At 52.6% G+C, this 13,462-nt stretch overlaps 1 protein-coding gene across 1 annotated transcript; it reads left to right on the top strand.

Annotated features, from left to right (window-relative positions):
• The first annotated feature begins 2,104 nt into the window (after positions 1-2,104).
• Positions 2,105-12,919, top strand: DAP3 (death associated protein 3). Its single transcript, XM_077256547.1, has 13 exons — positions 2,105-2,309; positions 7,881-7,913; positions 8,013-8,120; positions 9,410-9,511; positions 9,577-9,685; positions 9,785-9,877; positions 10,695-10,825; positions 11,019-11,099; positions 11,474-11,632; positions 11,870-11,929; positions 12,005-12,094; positions 12,341-12,458; positions 12,562-12,919. The coding sequence occupies exons 1-13, from the start codon at positions 2,304-2,306 to the stop codon at positions 12,645-12,647; spliced, it is 1,176 nt and encodes a 391-aa protein (XP_077112662.1). The 5' UTR covers positions 2,105-2,303; the 3' UTR covers positions 12,648-12,919.
• The last annotated feature ends 543 nt before the right edge of the window (positions 12,920-13,462 follow it).

The following is a 13,462-nucleotide window of genomic DNA, read 5'->3' on the forward strand; positions in this document are numbered from 1 at the left end:
CAGTCATTTTGAGTGCTAGTGGTCCAGGGTACCTCTTTTCAAATTGAACTTACGTACGATTGAGTGCGTTTGTTTATTCGCGACATAAGCGATTTACGTGAACAACTTCTGAACTACACATAGACTTGATATTTTTTTTGGCAAATATTGTTCAGGACATTGAGCTGGTCATTTTGAGTGCTAGTGGTCCAGGGTACCTATTTTCAAATTGAACTTACGTACGATTGAGTGCGTTTGTTTATTCGCGACATAAGCGATTTACGTGAACAACTTCTGAACTACACATAGACTTGATATTTTTTTTGGCAAATATTGTTCAGGACATTGAGCTGGTCATTTTGAGTGCTAGTGGTCCAGGGTACCTCTTTTCAAATTGAACTTACGGACGATTGAGTGCGTTTGTTTATTCGCGACATAAGCGATTTACGTGAATAACTTCTGAACTACACATAGAGTTGATATTTTTTTTGGTAAATATTGTTCAGGACATTGAGCCAGTCATTTTGAGTACTAGTGGTCCTGGGTACCTCTTTTCAAATTGAACTTACGGACGATTGAGTGCGTTTGTTTATTCGCGACATAAGCGATTTACGTGAATAACTTCTGAACTACACATAGACTTGATATTTTTTTTGGCAAATATTGTTCAGGACATTGAGCTGGTCATTTTGAGTGCTAGTAGTCCAGGGTACCTATTTTCAAATTGAACTTACGTACGATTGAGTGCATTTGTTTATTCGCGACATAAGCGATTCACGTGAATAACTTCTGAACTACACATAGACTTGATATTTTTTTTGGCAAATATTGTTCAGGACATTGAGCTGGTCATTTTGAGTGCTAGTAGTCCAGGGTACCTATTTTCAAATTGAACTTACGTACGATTGAGTGCATTTGTTTATTCGCGACATAAGCGATTCACGTGAATAACTTCTGAACTACACATAGACTTGATATTTTTTTTGGCAAATATTGTTCAGGACATTGAGCTGGTCATTTTGAGTGCTAGTGGTCCAGGGTACCTCTTTTCAAATTGAACTTACGGACGATTGAGTGCGTTTGTTTATTCGCGACATAAGCGATTTACGTGAATAACTTCTGAACTACACATAGAGTTGATATTTTTTTTGGTAAATATTGTTCAGGACATTGAGCCAGTCATTTTGAGTACTAGTGGTCCTGGGTACCTCTTTTCAAATTGAACTTACGGACGATTGAGTGCGTTTGTTTATTCGCGACATAAGCGATTTACGTGAATAACTTCTGAACTACACATAGACTTGATATTTTTTTTGGCAAATATTGTTCAGGACATTGAGCTGGTCATTTTGAGTGCTAGTAGTCCAGGGTACCTATTTTCAAATTGAACTTACGTACGATTGAGTGCATTTGTTTATTCGCGACATAAGCGATTCACGTGAATAACTTCTGAACTACACATAGACTTGATATTTTTTTTGGCAAATATTGTTCAGGACATTGAGCTGGTCATTTTGAGTGCTAGTAGTCCAGGGTACCTATTTTCAAATTGAACTTACGTACGATTGAGTGCATTTGTTTATTCGCGACATAAGCGATTCACGTGAATAACTTCTGAACTACACATAGACTTGATATTTTTTTTGGCAAATATTGTTCAGGACATTGAGCTGGTCATTTTGAGTGCTAGTAGTACAGGGTACCTATTTTCAAATTGAACTTACGGACGATTGAGTATGTTTGATTATGTGCGACAAAAGAGATTTATGTGAATAACCCAGGACCACAAGTAGGCAAAATAAACATCTCAAAGTCCTGATCAAAATTTTACCCAAACAATATCCACTCTATGTATAATTCCCCATGCATGGAAAATCGAATAGCTAACTAATAACTAATAGCTAACTGCCATACATGAAAATCGAATAACTAACTAATATCTAATAGCTAACTGCAGACTAACTTGAATCCGGTGTATCTGTGGAGGATGAGGGTGGTTGTGGTACTACGGCCGGTGTATGTGTGGAGGATGAGGGGGGTTGTGGTACTACGGCCGGTGTATGTGTGGAGGATGAGGGGGGTTGTGGTACTACGGCCGGTGTATGTGTGGAGGATCCGAGGATGAGGGGGGGAAACGTGTACTACGGCCGAGTGAGGGATGATGGGAGGGAGAAGCTGCACTTATCGTTATTTGCCCTGGTTAAAGATGGTGGCCCCTTCACTTCCTCTTTTCCGGCGCTGGTTGATGACTCCCGTGTGTCTGTCGGAGACTGTAGGGGACCGGAACTAGAGAGTGCAGATGTAAAATACACCCCGAAGACGGCATGGAGGCAAGGAGCTGTACAGAAGGGGGTCTGAACAGAGTAGGGGGATTCTGTTCTGAGGGAATGGGTTCCGTGCTGAGAAGGGGGATTCTGTACTGAGGGAGGGGGTTCCGTGCTGAGAAGGGGGATTCTGTACTGAGGGAGGGGGTTCCGTGCTGAGAAGGGGGATTCTGTACTGAGGGAGGGGGCTCCGTACTGAGGAGGGGGATTCTGTACTGAGGGAGGGGGTTCCGTGCTGAGAAGGGGGATTCTGTTCTGAGGGAGGGGGCTCCGTACTGAGAAGGGGGATTCTGTACTGAGGGAGGGGGTTCCGTGCTGAGAAGGGGGATTCTGTTCTGAGGGAGGGGGCTCCGTACTGAGAAGGGGGATTCTGTTCTGAGGGAGGGGGATCCGTACTGAGAAGGGGGATTCTGTACTGAGGGAGGGGGATTCTGTACTGAGGAAGGGGGATTCTGTACTGAGAAGGGGGATTCTGTACTGAGAAGGGGGATTCTGTACTGAGAAGGGGGATTCTGTACTGAGGGAGGGGGTTCCGTGCTGAGAAGGGGGATTCTGTACTGAGGAAGGGGGATTCTGTACTGAGAAGGGGGATTCTGTACTGAGAAGGGGGATTCTGTACTGAGGGAGGGGGTTCCGTGCTGAGAAGGGGGATTCTGTGCTGAGAAGGGGGATTCTGTACTGAGGAAGGGGGATTCTGTACTGAGGAAGGGGGATTCTGTACTGAGGGAGGGGGATTCTGTACTGAGGGAGGGGGATTCTGTACTGAGGGAGGGGGATTCTGTACTGAGGGAGGGGGATTCTGTACTGAGGGAGGGGGATTCTGTACTGAGGGAGGGGGATTCTGTACTGAGAAGGGGGATTCTGTACTGAGGGAGGGGGTTCCGTGCTGAGAAGGGGGATTCTGTACTGAGGGAGGGGGTTCCGTGCTGAGAAGGGGGATTCTGTACTGAGGGAGGGGGTTCCGTGCTGAGAAGGGGGATTCTGTACTGAGGAAGGGGGATTCTGTACTGAGAAGGGGGATTCTGTACTGAGGAAGGGGGATTCTGTACTGAGGAAGGGGGATTCTGTACTGAGGAAGGGGGATTCTGTACTGAGGAAGGGGGATTCTGTACTGAGGAAGGGGGATTCTGTACTGAGGAAGGGGGATTCTGTACTGAGGAAGGGGGATTCTGTACTGAGGAAGGGGGATTCTGTACTGAGGAAGGGGGATTCTGTACTGAGGAAGGGGGATTCTGTACTGAGGAAGGGGGATTCTGTACTGAGAAGGGGGATTCTGTACTGAGGGAGGGGGTTCCGTGCTGAGAAGGGGGATTCTGTACTGAGGGAGGGGGTTCCGTGCTGAGAAGGGGGATTCTGTACTGAGGGAGGGGGTTCCGTGCTGAGAAGGGGGATTCTGTACTGAGGGAGGGGGTTCCGTGCTGAGAAGGGGGATTCTGTGCTGAGAAGGGGGATTCTGTACTGAGGAAGGGGGATTCTGTACTGAGGAAGGGGGATTCTGTACTGAGGGAGGGGGATTCTGTACTGAGGGAGGGGGATTCTGTACTGAGGGAGGGGGATTCTGTACTGAGGGAGGGGGATTCTGTACTGAGGGAGGGGGATTCTGTACTGAGGGAGGGGGATTCTGTACTGAGGGAGGGGGATTCTGTACTGAGGGAGGGGGATTCTGTACTGAGGGAGGGGGTTCTGTACTGAGAAGGGGGATTCTGTACTGAGGGAGGGGGTTCCGTGCTGAGAAGGGGGATTCTGTACTGAGGGAGGGGGTTCCGTGCTGAGAAGGGGGATTCTGTACTGAGGGAGGGGGTTCCGTGCTGAGAAGGGGGATTCTGTACTGAGGGAGGGGGTTCCGTGCTGAGAAGGGGGATTCTGTACTGAGGGAGGGGGTTCTGTACTGAGAAGGGGGATTCTGTACTGAGGGAGGGGGTTCCGTACTGAGGAAGGGGGGTTCCGTACTGAGGAAGGGGGGTTCCGTACTGAGGAAGGGGGATTCTGTACTGAGGAAGGGGGATTCTGTACTGAGGAAGGGGGATTCTGTACTGAGGAAGGGGGATTCTGTACTGAGGAAGGGGGATTCTGTACTGAGGAAGGGGGATTCTGTACTGAGGAAGGGGGATTCTGTACTGAGGGAGGGGGTTCCGTGCTGAGAAGGGGGATTCTGTACTGAGGGAGGGGGTTCCGTGCTGAGAAGGGGGATTCTGTACTGAGGAAGGGGGATTCTGTACTGAGGAAGGGGGATTCTGTACTGAGGAAGGGGGATTCTGTACTGAGGAAGGGGGATTCTGTACTGAGGAAGGGGGATTCTGTACTGAGGAAGGGGGATTCTGTACTGAGGAGGGGGATTCTGTACTGAGGGAGGGGGTTCCGTGCTGAGAAGGGGGATTCTGTACTGAGGGAGGGGGTTCCGTGCTGAGAAGGGGGATTCTGTACTGAGGAAGGGGGATTCTGTACTAAGGAAGGGGGATTCTGTACTGAGGAAGGGGGATTCTGTACTGAGGGAGGGGGTTCTGTGCTGAGAAGGGGGATTCTGTACTGAGGGAGGGGGTTCCGTACTGAGAAGGGGGATTCTGTACTGAGAAGGGGGATTCTGTACAGAGGGAAGGGGGTTCCATACTGAGAAGGGGGATTCCGTACTACGGAAGGGGGCTCCGTACTGAGAAGGGGGATTCTGTACTGAGGGAGGGGGTTCCGTACTGAGAAGGGGGATTCTGTACTGAGGGAGGGGGTTCCGTACTGAGAAGGGGGATTCTGTACTGAGGGAGGGGGTTCGGTACTGAGGGAGGGGGTTCCGTACTGAGAAGGGGGATTCTGTCCTGAGGGAGGAGGTTCCGTACTGAGAAGGGGGATTCTGTACTGAGGGAGTGGGCTCCATTCTGAGAAGGGGGATTCTGTTCTGAGAAGGGGGATTCTGTACTGTGGGAGGGGGTTCCGTATTGAGAAGAGGGATTCTGTACTGAGGGAGTGGGCTCCGTACTGAGAAGGGGGATTCTGTACTGAGGGAGGGGGTTCTGTACTGAGAAGGGGGATTCTGTACTGAGGGAGGGGGTTCTGTACTGAGAAGGGGGATTCTGTACTGAGGGAGGGTTTGTTCTATGGGGGGGTCTGTACTGAGGGGGAGGGAGTCTACTGATGCGAGGTCTGTTCTGAGGAGAGGTAGGATCTGTACTGAGAAGGGGGATTCTGTACTGAGGGAGGGGGTTCTGTACTGAGAAGGGGGATTCTGTACTGAGGGAGAGGGTTCCTTTCTGAGAAGGGGGATTCTGTACTGAGGGAGGGTTTGTTCTATGGGGGGGTCTGTACTGAGGGGGAGGGAGTCTACTGATGCGAGGTCTGTTCTGAGGAGAGGTAGGATCTGTACTGAGGAGGGGGGTTCTTTCTGTACTGGGGAGGGGTGGAGGAGGTTATGGACTGAGGAGGGGGGTTCTTTCTGTACTGGGGAGGGGGGAGGAGGTTCTGGACTGAGGAGGGGGTTCTTTCTGTTCTGAGGAGGAGGGGGGTCTGTACTGAGGAGGGGGGTTCTTTCTGTACTGAGAAGGGGGTTCTTTCTGTACTAAGGGGGGATTTGCACTGAGGAGGGGGGTTCTTTCTGTACTGAGGAGGAGGGGGTCTGTACTGAGAAGTGGGGTCTACTGAGAAGGGGGTGTACTGAGTGTAGGGTTCTGTACTGAGAAGGGGGATTCTTTACTGAGGAAGGGGGCACCGTACTGAGAAGGGGGATTCTGTACTGAGGGAGGGGGCTCCGTACTGAGAAGGTAGAGTCTGTACTGAGGAGGGGGGTTCTTTCTGTACTGGGGAGGGGGGGAGGAGGTTCTGGACTGGGGGGGGAGGAGGTTCTGGACTGAGGAGGGGGTTCTTTCTGTTCTGAGGAGGAGGGGGTCTGTACTGAGAATGGGGTCTACTGAGGAGGGGGGTTCTGTACTGAGGAGGGGGTCTGTACTGAGAAGGGGGGTTCTTTCTGTACAGAGGAGGGTGGGTGTTCTGTACTGAGAAGTGGTGGTCTGTACTGAGGAGGGTGGTTCTTTCTGTACTGAGGAGGGGGTCTGTACTGGGGAGGAGGAAGAGGAGGGGGTCTGTACTGAGAAGGGGAGGTTCTTTCTGTACTGAGGAGGGGGGTGGTCTGTACCGAGAGGGGGGGTTCTGTACTGAAGAGAGGGGTCTTTACTGAGGAGGGGGGTTCTTTCTGTACTGATGAGTAGGTCTGTACTGAGAAGGGGGGGTTCTTTCTGTACTGAGAAGGGGGGTTCTTTCTGTACTGAGGAGGAGGGCGTCTGTACTGAGAGGGGGTTTCTGTACTGAGGAGGGGGTTCTTTCTATACTGAGGTGTATTGAGGAGGGGGGTTCTTTCTGTTCTGAGAAGGGGTTCTTTATTGAGAGGAGGGAGTCTGTACTTATGGGGGGATCTGTACTGAGGGGGGAGGTTTGTACTGAGGGGATGGGGGTCTGTACTTAAGGGGAGGCCTGTACTGAGGGGAGAAAGTACAGACCCCTCAGTACAGATCCTAAGGGGAGGGAGGGTCTGTATTGATGGGGAGATCCTTTACTCATTGCTGGGGGTTACTCCTTGTACTGATGGGGGGTTCTGTACTGAGAGGGGGTCTATACTGATGAGGAGTCCTGTACTCACGGCTGGGGTTCGCTTCTTGTACTGATGGAGTCCTGTACTCAATTATTATTATTATACATTTTTATAGCGCCATTTATTCCATGGCGCTTTACATGTGAATACGGGGAATATATAGACAAATACACATGAGCAAAAAACAAGGCGCACAGGTACATAAGGAGGGAGGACCCTGCCCACGAGGGCTCGCAGTCTGCAGGGGATGGGCGAGGATACACTAGGAGAGGGTAGATGAGGGGGTTACTGTACTCATAGGTGGGGGTTGCTCCTTGCACCTATGGGTTGGAGTCCTGTACTCATGATTGGGAGTCCCTTCTTGTTCTGATGGGGGGGGGGGGCTGTACTCATAGCTGGTGGTCGCTCCTTGTACTAATGGGGGGGTGCCGTACTTTTGGGTGGTGAGGTTGCTCCTCGTACTGATGGAGGGTCCCGTAGTCATGGTTGTGGGTCGCTCCTTGTGCTGATGGGGGATCCTGCACTTATGGCTGGTGGTACTGATGATGGGGTGACCTACTCATGGGTGGGGGGGTTGCTTCTCGTACTGATGGAGGGGGTCCCATACTCATGGTTGGGGGGATCCTGTACTGATGGGGAGGGGGTCCCATACTCATTTGTGGGGGGGGGGGTTGCTTCTTGTACAGATAGGGGTTATGTACTACTTGGTGGGGGGATCGCTCTTCTTACTCATGGGAGGATCCTGGGGGTCGCTCCTCATACTGATGTGGGATCTTGTACTCATGGCTTGGGGCCGCTCCTCGTTCTGATGGGGGGTCCTGTACTCATGGCTGGGGACCGCTCCTTGTTCTGATGGAGGGTCATGTACTCATGGCTGGGGGCCGCTCCTCGTTCTGATGGGGGGTCCTATACTCATGGCTAGGGGCCGCTCCTCCTTCTGATGGGGGGTCCTGTACTCATGGCTGGAGGTCGCTCTTTGTATTAATGGGGTGTCTTGTATCCTGCAGATTCTTCTCAGATGTGCTCAGAGATCAGCTCAGGTAAGATGTCTCTACACTGAGGGGTCGCTTGTGCGGGGGAGCCGCATTTCTGGGGTCTTAACGCCGTGATGCTGAGTTCTCTCTGGCTTTTCTATCTAGCTATGTTCGGTCAGGTGTGTGCCAAACAGGGGACGATGCAGCAGTGTGGTACCCCCAACACAGCAGGGGGCCCCCCGAGAAGTCTTTCGTACCACCGAGTCTGATCCTGTAAGTATTCTACTGCACCCACCACCTGCGATATAACAATTCTTAGTGCCCACCCCCTGTATTATTATATGGTCGCTGCCCCCCGGTAAATACAATGTCGTCAATACTTCTCTGCCGTACTATCTTGTGGTTACTGCCCCCCCCCCCCCCCCCGTATTATCATGTGATCACTGCCCCCCCTGTATTATCATGTGGTCACTGCCCCCCTGTATTATCATGTGGTTACTGCCTTCCCTGTATTATCATGTGGTCACTGCCCCCCTGTATTACAATGTTGTCACTTCGCCCCCCTGTATTATCATGTCGTCACTGCGCCCCCTGTATTATCATATGGTCACTGTATTGGGGCGCCCGTTCTAAGTCCAAGGAACCCTCTTGGATAGTCCAGACAATCCAAAAATAGAAGAACAGCGCTCCATCCAGGTGTAGTAATAAAAAAAGGACTTTATTCCGCCTTAATGCAAACAACGTTTCGACCACCAATGGGTCTTTGTCAACTTGACAAAGACCTATTGGTGGTCGAAACGTCATATACATTAAGGCAGAGTGTAGTCTTTTTTTTTTTATTACTACACCTGGATGGAGCGCTGTTCTTCTATTTTTGGATTGTCACCCCCTGTATTATCATGTGGTCACTGCCCCCCTGTATTATCATGTGGTCACTGCCCCCCTGTATTATCATGTGGTTACTGCCTTCCCTGTATTATCATGTGGTCACTGCCCCCCTGTATTACAATGTTGTCACTTCGCCCCCCTGTATTATCATGTCGTCACTGCGCCCCCTGTATTATCATATGGTCACTGCCCCCCCCTTTATCGTATGGTCATCGCCCCCCTGTAATATCATGTGGTCACTGCCCCCCGTATTATGTGGTCACTGCACCCCCCTCCCGTATTATCATGTGGTCACTGCACCCCCCTGTATTATCATGTGGTCACTGCCCCCCTGTATTACTGTAGTATCATGTGGTCACTGCACCCCCCCGTAATATCATGTGGTCACTGCACCCCCCCCCCCTGTAGTATCATGTGGTCACTGCACCCCCCGTAGTATCATATGGTCACTGCACCCCCCTGTAATATTATGTGGTCACTGTACCCAACCCCCCACGTAGTATTATGTGGTCACTGTACCCCCCCCCCCCCCCCCCTCCGTATTACCATGTGGTCACTGCCCCCCCTGTATTATCATGTGGTCACTGCCCCCCATGGGGGTGGTTTTCCCTTTTCTCCCCCCCTCACCCTCTTTAGGATGCTCTTTGCGGACCTTTGTGGCTTTTGTCCCCCAGGACAGGCAGACGTCAGACCACGAGGGCCAGTTTTACTCCATCCCTTCAGAGTCTGTTCGGGCCATCTTCCCCCATGGGTTGCCCCGACGCTTCCAATTGCAGGTGAGCGTGCAGTGGGTGAGCACTGTCTGCTCCATGTCTTTGTGGTGACTCCGTTTTCTCTGCAGTGCTCCACCTTCCATGAGACCAGTATAATGGTACGGCGGCCGGCGCTGGAGCTTATACGGTACCTGCGAGACTCCGACCTCTCCCGACCCGCACTCTGCTATGTCCTATGTATCCTTCCTGCAGCTTTTTACTGGGCGGTCATACAATGGTGGGCGGGGGGGACACAGTGCGTTCTAACTCTGTATATGATCCTTAATGTGTTGGCAGATGGGAAAATTGGGACAGGGAAGAGTCTAACGATGTGTCATGTCTTACACTACTGCCACTCGCAGGGCTGGCTCATCGTACACCTGCCTGACGGTGAGTCCAACACGTTGCCATATGAGGGGGCGGACGGTAGGTGACAGGAGGCAGACTGCCTGCAGGTGGGGGGCAGGAGGCAGACTGCTAGCAGGTGCATTCGGGGCTAGGCAAGGGCTGGATGGCAGGAGGCGTAAGACCCACAAGTGGGTGTCTGGCTAGGCAGTGGGTGAACAGCCCGGAGGTGGGGGTGGACAGCCTACATGTACCTGGTTGGGGTGGAGGTGGGAGGCAGCGGGTGGACAGCCCGCAGATGGGTGGGAGGGAGGCAAGAGAAGACCGCCTGCAGGTGGGTGGTTGGGTGTGGGAGGAGGTGGCATGGCATGGACGGTCCGCAGTTGGGTGAGGGGGTGGCAGGGTGTTAACGGCCTGCAGGTGGATGGCGGGGAGGCATGAGGTGGATTGCCCTCTAGTGGGTTGGGGGGAGGTGGATGGCTCACAGGAGGTGGGAGATAGGTGGAGGACAGCCCGCAAATGGGTAGGGGGGCGCAGGAGGCGGACGGCCCGGATGGGAGACCGGGATAGAAGGTGAAAAGACCGGAGGTGGGATGAGGGCGACAGCCTGGAGGTAGGAGGCAGACGGTAGGGGGTGGGTAGGTAGGAGATCGATGGCTGGAGGCGGACAGCCTGGAGGTGGGTGGAGGGGAGGTAAGGAGGCGGACGGCCCGGAGGTGGGTATGTGGGGTGGGGGGGAGTAGAATGAGTAGAATACGGTGGAGGTGAGGGGGGGAAGGTAGAAGGCGGATGGATAGGAAGAGGTGTGTGTACAGGGCTGGGGGGCGTTGGTAGGTGATGCCAATTCGCTCTCTGGTTGCAGCACATCTTCTGGTGAAGAACTGTAAAGAGCTGTTGACGTCGTCACACAGTCAGCAGCGCTGGGATCAGCCGCTCGAGGCCTGCTCTTGGCTGAAAAACTTCAGGGCTTCCAATGAGCGCTTCCTCGCTCAGGTGAATATACAGATAAGGGTTAACAGCCGCAGTTTCTGTGAGGGTATCATCCATTTAATGGTGAGTGTTAGATCATGTGAGGCCCGAGGATGGTGGGCGTTGTGGTTTGGGATCAACTTGCTCTGATGGGAGCGATGTTCATGCCCTTCCTCCTGAAATGTTGGTCGTTGAATTTTGTCTCCTGCTGTTGCAGATTGTGACACAGCAGCGCTACGTGTGGAGTAAACGCGAGGCCACGGAGGCGGGGAGACCATTGGGGGAGGTGGTGGATCAGGTGAGTGAGGAGCGGCTCCTCTCCTGGGGCCGAGTGTCGAGGGTGGGAGGAGAGGCTCCTCTCCTGGGGGCTGAGTGTCATGGGTGCGAGGAGCGGCTCCTATCCTAGGGCCAATTGTCAGGGGGTGCGAGGAGCTGCTGCTGTCCTGGGGCCGAGTGTCGGGGGTGTGAGGAGCGGCTCCTCTCCTGGGGCCGAGTGTTGTGGGTGTGAGGAGCGGCTCCTCTCCTGGCACCGAGTGTCGTGGGTGTGAGGAGCGGCTCCTCTCCTGGGAGTGTGTTGGGATGTGAGTGGCGGCTCGTCTCCTTGGTGCCAGTGTCGGGGTTGTGAGGAGCGGATCCTCTGCTGGGAACGTCTCATGATTTTGCCTCTTTCAGGGTCTCGCGAGGGTGAAGACTTCCAGCGATGTGGTTGGGGTGGTACTGAAGGAGCTGAAGCTGCAGAGCGGGGGCCAGGCTTTCCGCCTCTTGGTGTCTGTAGATGGAGTGAATGCTTTATGGGGGAGGAGCACCATTAGGAAAGAAGATAAGTCCTTTGTAAGTCCCCTTGTGGTCCTCCTTCTGTGGCCCCCCTTGTGGTCGTCCCTTCATGTGGCCCCCCTTGTGGGTATCCCATGTGGCCTCCCTTGTCGTTGTCCTCCCTCCACGTGACCTCCCTTGTCATCGTCGTCCTCCCTCCACGTTGCCTTACTTGTTGTCGTCCTCCCTCCATGTCCCCTCTTTATGCCCCTCCCCCCTTGTGAGCTCGTCTATGACCACTGCGGCCTGTTGCAGGTGTCTCCGGAGGAGCTGACTCTTGTCCATAATTTCAGGAAAATGCTACGGAATGACTGGGTAAGAAGTGTCCCTCTGATTACTGCTCATTCTCTATCAGATTCTGTTGTTTATGCTGCCTTATTTTTGTTGTAGACAGGCGGCGCCATAGTGACAAGTGTCACCCACACCGGCTCCTTGTTCACCTCTAAGTCATCCTATCTACCGCAGGCGCTGCTGGGGAAGGTGAGTGATAAACCAGGAACTTGTACTACATTAACATGTAGATGCTTCAGGAACCGGTGTCTCTCGAACACTCCGATCAGTAGCCAGCGTGTCTGGCTCACAAACCAATCAGGAACCATTGTCTCTTGTGCACACGTGGCAAGCACTGAGTACTCACTACACATGTGCAGGGGGCCGTCGGGCCCCATGGGTGACACTCAGGGTGTGCTCAGTCAGGCCTTGCAAGTGACGGACCTTGTGTTGTAGGGCGGCTTCGATGCTCTGGATCCCTTCATTCCGGTGCTCGTCGACTCGTACAGTGAGAAGGAGTTTGAGAGCTGCTACCGCTATTACACTGAGAGGAGGTGGCTGCAGCATGAGAAAGGTACGACGCCCCCTGCTGGCTGGGTGTGATCCGCTGTCGGGGTGCTGGTATATGTATTGCATCCAGTGTGTACGATGTAAACGGAGGCTTTTGTGATTTTTAGCGTGGACGGAGGAAGGGAAGAAGGAAATTATCTTCTTGTGTAACTACAACCCCTGGGAGATGGAGAAGCTCTGTGCCTTCCTGTAGGTAACTGCTGCTGGGCCCCAGGATGTCATCTTATTGGGAACATACAGAGCCCCTTTATCCAACCCACTGCAATCTATAACTGAGAGGACCTCCCCCAGTATCAGGGATGCTGCGACCATCAGAGGCCCTGCACAATGGAATGGCTGCAGAGCACCATGTCAGTTGCACAGCGCCTTCCATCATCTGCTCTGCAGGAGACTCTCAGGGCTTATGTTACCAACTACTGAGGGCGAAGCTGTAAAATAAAGGGATTGGGATCAAAACCAGAGAGGAAACTGCAGTCTCCTGTGATTACTACACGTCACAATGTGGGTGTGCGCTGCTTGTGGTGAGGGTGCGCAGTGTGTGGTGAGCGTGAGCACTGCGTGTATATACCTGGTAATTGTCTCCCGTATACGGCACCCAGCAAAAGTACTGGGTAACAGTCTCCCGTGTACGGCCCCCATCCCTAGTACAGGGTAACAGTCTTCCGTATACGCCTCCCCCCATCACTAGTACGGTGTGTGTGTGACAGAGCAGGCAAGGACAGCAGGACGAGGAACAATCCAACAACTTGGAGACTGGACGAATATAACATCAAATGTAGATATAGTTCCTTAGAATATGCATGCATGGTGGCCACACAAAAAGGGACAAATCCGGGGGCGCCACCCTGTAATTCACCGCCAAGGAATATGCGACAACAGTCTTTAGATTTGGTCCTCAAATCCAGCTGGGGTGAAACATCACAATTCCACATGGCAAATGATCTACAATCACCATACATGGTACCAGTATCTGGCCGCAGCTGCAGATCCTCGCTATTCCCAAGACAC

Source organism: Ranitomeya variabilis, chromosome 1 (genome assembly GCF_051348905.1).
Source record: "Ranitomeya variabilis isolate aRanVar5 chromosome 1, aRanVar5.hap1, whole genome shotgun sequence".
Lineage (NCBI taxonomy): Eukaryota > Metazoa > Chordata > Amphibia > Anura > Dendrobatidae > Ranitomeya > Ranitomeya variabilis.